This window comes from Zingiber officinale, chromosome 3A (assembly GCF_018446385.1).
Source record: "Zingiber officinale cultivar Zhangliang chromosome 3A, Zo_v1.1, whole genome shotgun sequence".
NCBI lineage: Eukaryota > Viridiplantae > Streptophyta > Magnoliopsida > Zingiberales > Zingiberaceae > Zingiber > Zingiber officinale.
Window position 1 is genome coordinate 27,278,268 of NC_055990.1, and position 9,797 is coordinate 27,288,064.

General features: G+C 38.1%; 1 protein-coding gene across 1 annotated transcript; it reads right to left on the reverse strand.

Annotated features, from left to right (window-relative positions):
* Nucleotides 1-3,479: 3,479 nt before the first annotated feature.
* On the reverse strand, nt 3,480-4,895 carry LOC122050287 (piriformospora indica-insensitive protein 2-like). Its single transcript, XM_042611207.1, has one exon. It carries the CDS (start codon nt 4,893-4,895, stop codon nt 3,480-3,482), a length of 1,416 nt encoding a protein of 471 aa, XP_042467141.1.
* Between the last annotated feature and the right edge of the window lie 4,902 nt (nt 4,896-9,797).

Consider the following 9,797-nt stretch of genomic DNA (forward strand, 5'->3'; position numbering starts at 1 on the left):
TAAAATTTCTTTTGCGATCACGAAGAGAACGGGAAAGCTTTGAGCCTTCTGTGACCACCACTTTAAGATATCGAAGTTTTCGCTATCTGCTTCATTAAAATCAAAAGAAGTCGTAAAATAATTCTCAAGTTCCTGTGTGGAACTTGAGGATCCTCGTGGACGTTTTGTCCGTTCTTTTAATAAGAGTTGTGCTTTTGTAAGTTTTAAATTACTACTAGTAGTTTGTTGTATTTCAGAAATATTAATTTGTGTTCTATATTTTGCATAATATTGATTATAAATATCATATAAATAAATTCTAATATTATATATAATATTAACTGGATCAGGGGAAGAAGAATCTTTAATTGGAATTAAAGCGTCATAATATAAAGTTAACATTTCTCGTAAAACTTCTAATTTAAATTTAGGATCTAAAGAAAATGCAATTACATAAATTTCAGGAATTAAATAAAAATATTTTTCTCAATTAGTTTTCATAGCTAAGATGTAAGGAGATAAAGATTCATTATTAATATGTTCATTTAAAACTAATACTATATTAAAAAAAAATTTAAAACTAATTGAGTAGTGGAATAATAAACATCAGAAAGTTGTTCAGTTGCATCATTAAATACTTTTAAAATTTCACAAATACTACTACAAATATTCCATTGTTGTGAAAATAAATATATATTAGTATTAGTGTTTTATGTAAAAAAAAATGAACATAATAATTCTTTATATTGAAATGAATCTTGTAATAATTGGTATGTTGAATTCCAACGTGTTGGTACATCACGTGGAAATTTTTTAGGTCTCATTCCATTAATTTTACAAAACCTGCCCCATTATTTCATTATAGATGGATGAGACCATAAATAAGAAATTACAATTCTAATTGGTTTAATATAACCTTCTAAAATTTTTAAACCATCTTGAACACATAAATTTAAAACATTGCATACACAACGAATATGAAAAAAATAAACCTCCAATAATAGGTTGACAAATAAATTTTAGATCATCTATACAAGCGGTATTGGAACTAGCATTATCTAATGACATTGAAAATATTTTATGAGTTAAACCATATTTTTCTAAAATTAAACATAATAATTGTGCGATATTATGAGCATTATGTCATTCATCAAAAACTCTATAAGCTAATAATTTTTTTTGGAGGTTCCAAAAGTTATCGATCCAATGATAAGTCACACCCATATACGAATGTGTTTGTCAATGATCACTCCAAATATCGGAACATAAAGAAACTTTATTATCTAATTTACTAAATTCATCAATTAAATTCTTTTTTCTTGTTTTACTAATTTTTTAATTGTACGAGTAAGTGTAGTCCTAGGAACACGTTTAGCACATGGATTAAGACATTCTTTACAAAAATCTTTAAATGTGCATTTAGATCCAAAACTAAAAGAAGATGTTCGACGGAAACAAATTTAGCTAATGATTCTCTTAATTTATTATCCGAATATAAAAATAAACCGAAATCGGTACTACCGCTAGTTGAAGAAAATCTTGATAATTGTGTTTGAGAACGGTCGAGTCCATATTCCGTCAGGTGCTTCATTTCTACATGACGACCCATAGCTGCCGCCGGCTTGGAATTTGTAGGAAGCATTGCAGTGCTTACATTTTGCACACATTTCTCCCGACGGAAGAGTGACATTCTCAAAATGTTTAGTGAAAATAGAAGACTTTAGAGGAGGAAGTTCCCGAACCTTAGAAGTAATTGCATCGGTACTTCCTTGTGTTTCGGGTGTCGGATTCAGAAGATGCTCGATCTCATCATCGGTGGATTGAATGTTGGGGTCCTCCTCCCGCGGATTCATTATTTGCTTTCCCTTCCGAGCTCGAAATGATGCACCTCTGCGGCCTCCTTCCATTGTAATTGAAAATTGACAACGAAAGCGTGTAAAGATTAGAGAATACAAAAATGAGATTAAGAGTAGAGAAGATGTGTGTGAAAAATGATGAAATGAGCTCTCTATTTATAGAGTTTTGATAGTAACAGACACTAAATCATAGTGATTGATAAAAAAACGATCAAATGATCCTAACCGTTGAAAAAAATACCCAAAAAAACCCTCCCAACGGCTACGAACCGCCGGTTAACCTATGGTTCAAGCCGTTTAAAAAAATAAAAAAAATTTGCAGCTGAACCGCCGGTTCAACCCGCCGATTAACCAGCGGTTCGCCGGTTTTACAACCAATGAACCGGAACCGGCCCAGCAACTTGCTCTAGAATTGAAGCTGAATATAAAGTTATCGCCAATGTGACATTCGAAATTATTTGGCTACAATCTCTTCTTTTGAAATTACATTTTTTTCACCTGATATAGCCAAAATCTGGTGTGATAATACAGGAGCAATTTAACTTGTAGCAAATCCAGTCTTTCATGCTCGTACCAAGCACGTGGAGATTGTTTTTTCATTTTGTTCATGAACATGTGGTGATTCGACAACTTTTGGTTTCTTACGTCTCTACGTAAGATGAAATTGTTGACATATTCACCAAACCATTTTCTAGATAATGTTTTACCAAGTTAGTAATCAAACTCAATGTTCGGGTACTCTAGTTAAGTTTGTCGAGGGTAATGACACCAAAGAAAACAGTTATTAAAAATAATCTTGAATCATATTTGACATCGTGATCAAAGATTAACAGTAAAAGATAATATTTTCATATTATTTATTATTATTATTATTATTATTATAATTATATGTCATATTTAATATTTACGTTAGATAATTTATATAAATAAGTCTTGGGCTAAATCAATAAAATCAACTCAAAATAATTATTCTTTATTTTCTTTATATTTATCAAGGGTAGTAGCCGATCTCGACAGCGGCCCCACCTCCTTGGCCGGAGGAAGGAGGCAGCAGGGAGTACTTGGGCTCAGGCGAACCATCATCGTACAAGTTCGTCATGCTTACAATCCGTGGGTGGATTAGGATTTGCTCTGCTTCGATTAGAGTTGGTAGGAAATGAAAGGAGAGCCCAGAGGCGATATAAGAAACGAAAGGAGATTGGTTGTGGAGGTAGAGTGAGGGAGCTGGGAGGAGGAGGTGTATCCAGCGGAGTGCTTCGATGACATATCCAAAAAGAAGCTGAGCTGTGATATTGACATTACACGTGGCGACATGGAGGAGACTATTTTGATGTTATTTTCCTCTGCTCACTTCCATCGGATTTTAAGAGGACAAAAAATTGAGACAAAAGTAACCTACTTATGGCTGGAAAATCTATCTATCCATTATTTTGTTACATATATATAAACATGAGAAAGGATATCGATTCTTTGTAATCAGTCCTTTTCTTCATTAGCGTTCTCAAGTAAACGGCCATTAGTCACTTAAACCTATCACGTTCAGTCTACTAGTCTAGTTCGATCATCTTATCATAAGAAGGGCTAATTTAATTACAAGAATTACAATCGTCTCCCTACTTTTTTTCATCTTTAACACCTTGTTATTTACGTATTCTCTTCTCTTAAAAAAAGCGACAAAATTAACAAGTTGAATACGACAAAAACAACGCCCAGAGAAGAGAGAGTGGCATTCTCCGACGAGCGACCACCGGAGGTAAGGAAAACCGGGTGCGTAACCGCTGTCTTGTTGCAGCGTCTCAGGTATCGGCCTGCGGCGGCGGCGGCGACTTCGAGCTCCTCGCCCAGACACAGTTCGTGATTACCGGCCAACTTCAGCTTGCCGTCGAGGCGGCGGACGAAAACGGCGGAAAAAGGAACGCGGCCACGTAGCCCATTGTTCTCCAGGTTGATCTCCATGGCCGTGCTCTCCATCCGCTGGAATTGCTCCGGGAGCTCCCCTTCGAGTTTGTTATTGTCCAACGCCAGGTAGGTTACTCTTCCCAAGTAGACTCCCATCGATGCCGGAATGTTGCCGACCAGACCGAGCCGCGACATCCCGACGCCCAGGATGCCCCCCAGCTTCTCCCATATCTCTGGGATGGCACCGCCGACGGGGTTTCCGCTCAGGTGCATCTCCCGCAGGTTCTCCAGCTCTGCCAGCCATGCCGGCACGCCGCCGGTGAGTCGGTTGCCGCTCAGATCTAGAAGTTCCAGCCGTTTGAGATGACTGAGTTCAGCCGGGATCATGCCAGCTATTCTGTTGGAAGAGATGTCCAGCTTGACCAGCTCCATCAGGCTACCGATCTCGGACGGGATCGCCCCGCCGATGCGGTTCCCACTTAGATCCAACACTTTGAGGAGGGCGAGTCGTCTTATCGAGCGAGGAATCTCGCCTCCGATACTGTTCTGCGAAAGGACTAGCTGCTCCAGGCCGCGGAGATCTCCAACCTCGGGAGGAATTATTGCGGATATCCGCGATCCGGAGATGATGAGGCGGCGCAGGCGAGACAGTCCGGTGATTCTGCCACCGAGACGGCCGCCGAGAGAAGGGTTCCGGTAGAAGGCAATCTCCTCGACGGTGGATGACAGATTCCAGAAATCGAGGGGGAGGATGGCATTCGCCGCGGTGAAGCAGTTGTAGAAGAATACCTTTCGAAGGAAAGGGAACGAGGAGAGGGAGGTCGGGAGAGTTGCGTTCGGGCCGCACGGTGGGTTATTGGAGAAATCAGAGACGTTACCGAAGTTGAGCTCCACGACGTGAGGGGATCCGTCGTCGCCGGCGTCGTTAGAGGATGGAAAAAGATCGCAGACGAGTCCATGGGGGCCGAAGAGGCACAGATCGTCGGGGTAGAGCGAGCGCCAAGGAACAGAAGGGTTGACGGACTCGAGGGCGCGGTAGGCCGCCTCCTGCTCGAGTTCCGGCAAGCGTAGAAGCGGAAGTTCCACTCCATCGCCGGCGACGACGATGCATCGGAGGAAGAAAACAACCAGAGAAACAAAGCAGCGACCTTCGAAAGCCATGGAGGAAGCAGATGAGGCAATGGCGGTAGCTTCTCACTTTTATAGCGAAACGCGAAGGAAGTTATTTCACGACAAAACCTCTAAAAATTTATACAATAACCGGATATGAATAATTGTTTCATTTTCTTAATATTGTCTAAATTACTTTAATATTCATTAAAATTATTCTCATTTTATTAAAATGTATTTTTTCAAAAAGGCAAAGTCATTACTTGTACTTTGAGGGCTTTACTGTCTTTTCGAATGGGAAGCCCAATGAGAATGTTCCGCGGACTCCGCCGATGTCTCGAGTTTCGTGCGACGAGCTCCCTCAAAGTTCTCAATGAAAGTGGCCGTCCTCCCTGATTAGGCGAGGAAGCGATGCGGTGCCGACGGGGCCTGCCGCTTTGTAGTGTTTGCAGTGTGGGCTAGACTGGTGGGAGAGTCGGGCCACGCGGCGGTGGAGAGGAGGCATAGGCTGGCGGCAGCCGCCGACAGCTGTGGGGCAGCGGCGGGCGGGGCGGTCGGGGGTTCGGGTTGCGCGCCGGAGAACGAGGGGCCCGGTGAGGATAAGTGTAGATTTACTGTTTTTCTGCCATCGCATTGCTCGGGCATGCATGCATGCTTATAAATTACTGGAATGGAATAAAATAAATAAATATAGAGTTTATATTTACTAGTTTGTTTTCCGTTCGGATCCTCTCTCTCTCAATTTCTCTTTCTCCATATTTTCTTGTCGATCAGACGGATCAGATTACATCTCAAGGATATTTTGTACATTATAAGAATACTACATACATCTTAAAGATATCATGATGTCTTAAAATATAATCTGGTCCGTCCGATCGACAAAAGACATGGAGACAGAAAAATTTAAAAATAAAAAATTTGATCTAGTTTGTTTATGTAATTCCTTTTGTATACTCATTACAATTTGTTCTCCAAAATGTCATTGTAACTCCAAATTAAAAAAAGTATGTATAAAATTATTGATGAACATTGATTTTTTTTCCCAGTTCCCCAACATTTTTCTGTTTCAGCATGTTAAAGAATATATCAATCATCGAACTCTAAATAATTTATAAAAACACTGAATATTATTTCGCAGGACAGAGGAGAAGGAGCTTTAATCCTCAATAAAACTCCTGTCCCAGCATCATTATGCAGTGCTGACCCAGATGGGCCCCACAAAGGCATTCGGCGGTCCCCACTCGATGATGCGGAGCAGCGGTGCTGGAGGCGGTCTCCCTGGCCATCTCCTCCACCGGGTCACGGCCAGTACAGTAACACTGAAACGCGGCCAAGTCCAGCTGGATGGCCCTATCCCTGATGCTGACGTCATTACGTGCTCGTGGGTTCCATGGTGACCTGGCATTTGCTGAGCTGGATTTATATAGACACACAATTTACAAGTAAATACGATGGCAAATTGTTAGTTAAGAGGTGGATGGAGGAGGGATTAATGTTATAAAAGGACGTACTGTAGGAATAATTAATTAAATATTATTGTAATTTTTTTTACAATATATTAAAAGATGAACTTGTCACCCATCTGTGTATGTATATATTGTATTTTATTTCTTATTTTTCTATAATTAAAATAATATTATTCCTTCGTGCGAAATATTTATTGTTCTTTTTCATACTTCACAAATTATTATTGAATAAATAATATTAGTCTTTTCTTTACAATAAAAATTCAAAACTTAATTTTATTTCTTGCAAAATTGGAGATCTCCCCTAATACTCCTCTTCTTTGTCGTAGTGATATGTCATACGCACTTAAATGGATTATAAACCCTTTCGACATGAATAATTAGTCATCTAATTACTAAACATCGTAGTTTTACTAATTTCAACCACCACAATTGAAAGATGAAGCATGAAATTTTTAAAATGAAGTAATTAATTATTAACCCCTTTCTTGGCTAGCTTAATTAGTAAATGGTTAAAAGCTTATTTAAATATTTTTGTGCGTGGGAAAAAAAATACAAGGTCTAATATTTACATTAATTGTCGGGGACCCAATAGAGGAACTAGACATGACCAATGAATTGAATTATTGACTCTAAGAAACAAAAACATATAATTTTTACGAAGATGTTTTTCTAAATTCTAATCCAAATATTTCGAATATTTTTGCTCTACTGATTCACGAGTTCATTATCCACTTGCCTTGATTCGTGACCATCTAATGATATTGACGCAAATAGGGATTTTGGAATACAAAACGTATATGTTTTCAATAAAAATATATATGTAGCGAGAGTGAAATGATTTACTTGAAAATTTGTATGGATCCCAATAGATCCTTTATGTGCACGATATAATCATAGATAAAAAAATGTTGTTTAGAAGCTATTTTTTTTAGATGAACAGAAATCACATAGCAAGTTTCACAAGATTTATTTTTATTAGTATCCATGTTAAGATATCTTTAAGATGACTTCATAAGCCACAAGTTACATCTTCGCTTGGTACTAGCCAAGTAGAAAAGAGGGCACAATAAGAGAAAGAGGGAGTCGTCGGCACAAAGATGAAATCAGCGACACAAGGAGAAGACGACCAAACCTTTTGGAGGCACAAGAGTGAACAGGCCAACAAGAATTGGGCGGCCACAAGGGAAGGCCAGCCAACAAATTGGGCAGCCAAAGTAGAGCCGACTATGGCACAAGGTTGGGCGGCACCTAAAGCCGTCAAACGGGTCAACTCGTGGCAGGGCGGACCAATCTACCAAAAACCCAACATTTGACAGGGCGGGGCGGGCCGACCCACCATCCCGGCGGACTACGTACAAAACTTTCAACCCAACCCAATTCAAGACGGGCTGCGGGTTAGGTGGACCAACCCGTGAGCCTGTAAAAAATAAAAAAAATAAACTAATCAATATGAAAAATCATCACTGATAAGTGATAATTATTCTCATCCAGCACTGTTTATTTCATTACAAAACTGCAGTGGTTATTTGAAAACTCCAAAATCCAAATCCAGAAGACTAAAAAAATACAAAATTTCATATTCCACGGTCTAGACTACAATTCTACAAATTCTAAATTCTAATGCAGACTCCAAATTCCAATCCAAAACATAACAACATTACATAACAAATCAGTAAGCACTACTGCCAAAACATAACAACATTACATTTACAGCAACTCAACATAACAAATCAGCAAATAAGCACTACTGCCAAAACATAACAGCCTTACATAGTTACATTTACAGCAACTCAGCAAGCTGTAAGCACTACTCCACCACAGGCACCGCAGTTCGTAGGTTCAGCAAGTCAACAATGCTGCCAAAACATAACAACATTACATTTACAGCAACTCAGCAAGTACTGCCACTACACCACAGCCACAGTCCACAGGTCCACAGCAGACCATAGCAATCAGTAAGTCAACATTACTGTCAAAACATAACAACATTACATTTACAGCAAGTTGTAAGTAAGCACTAAGCACTACTAGTCTACTACACCACAACCATAGTCCGCAGATCGACAGACTAGTAGACCATAGCAATCAGCAAGTCAACAATACTACCAAAACATAAAATAAAACTGAAACGAAAAATTCAATAACTCTAACACAATATTTTTTAAATTTCATCAATAACATCATCCACATCAATTTCTTCTGATCCTCCTTTACCTCATTTCTCTTCATTAATATCCTCTTCTAGAGTATTTGATTCTTGCTTAGAGAATGTTATTTTTATATTTGCATTGTCTTCATTATCTTTATCTGCATATAAAATATACAAGGCTGAAGATAGTTAAAAAATAAAATAACAATAAAATAATATATCAACTAAGTTAAGAACATAACTAAAATAAATAAAATTACCAATAGCATAACCATGTAACTAATTGCGAGTGCAAATAAGAGCTTGCACTTTTTCATGAAGGGTGCAACTTCTATACTTGGTAAGCACACGAGCACCAATGGAAAAAGCTTATTCTGATGCAACAGTACTTATAGGAATAGCTAAAACATCATATGCCATTAGTGCAAGGGTTGGATACCGATGCTTTTGATTCTTCCAATGCTCCAAAATATCCAAATCTTGATAATAAGTAAATTCAAGTTTTGGCTCCTCCAAATAGAGATCCAATTGAGATTTTCCAGCATTTGTAATTGTTTGGCTCTCATATGCCATCATTTCCTGCATTAATTGAAATAGTAGTGACCAAAAAAATTATAAATCAATCAGAGAATACAAGGAAAAAAATATTATAGTACTTACATCAAAGATTCTTTTGTTCTTTCCTTTAACTCCTACACTTTGTGAATGTGTATGTATGGTAAAAGATTGTGGTTGTGAAGAACTTGTATTGTTCATATTAGAATACTGGTCAAAAAGCTTATACAATTTTGTCTCCACAAGATCCATCTTCTTTTGGCATTTAAGAGCATCACTTTCAACCTTCGAATAAAAAAACTCCAACATTGAAAGTTTTATTCTTGGGTCAAGAATAGCTCCAAATGCAAGCACCATGCTATATTGAGTCCAATACTTGTCAAACTTCTCTATCATTTTTTTACACATACAACTTATCACCTCATCTTCATTCGATAAGTTTTCCTTTAACAAAACTTCAATTTTCCAGACTTGCATAAAATATAAATTTGATGTAGGATAAGAAGAACTAGAGATCAAATTGGTAGTGTCATAAAATGGCTTAGGGAACTCACATATTTTCTCTCCTCTTTTCCACTCTTCACTTGAAGGACAATATTTATAATTCTTGTCATTGAATTAAAGAGATGCAAAAGTTTTTTTATATTTGATGGCACTATCCAGCATTAAATATGTTGAGTTCCAACGAGTAGATACATTCAATCGCAAGCCAATACTAGTATCAATGTTACCAACTGCTTGCACACACTCTCCAAATTTCTTCATCCTAATCTTTGAACC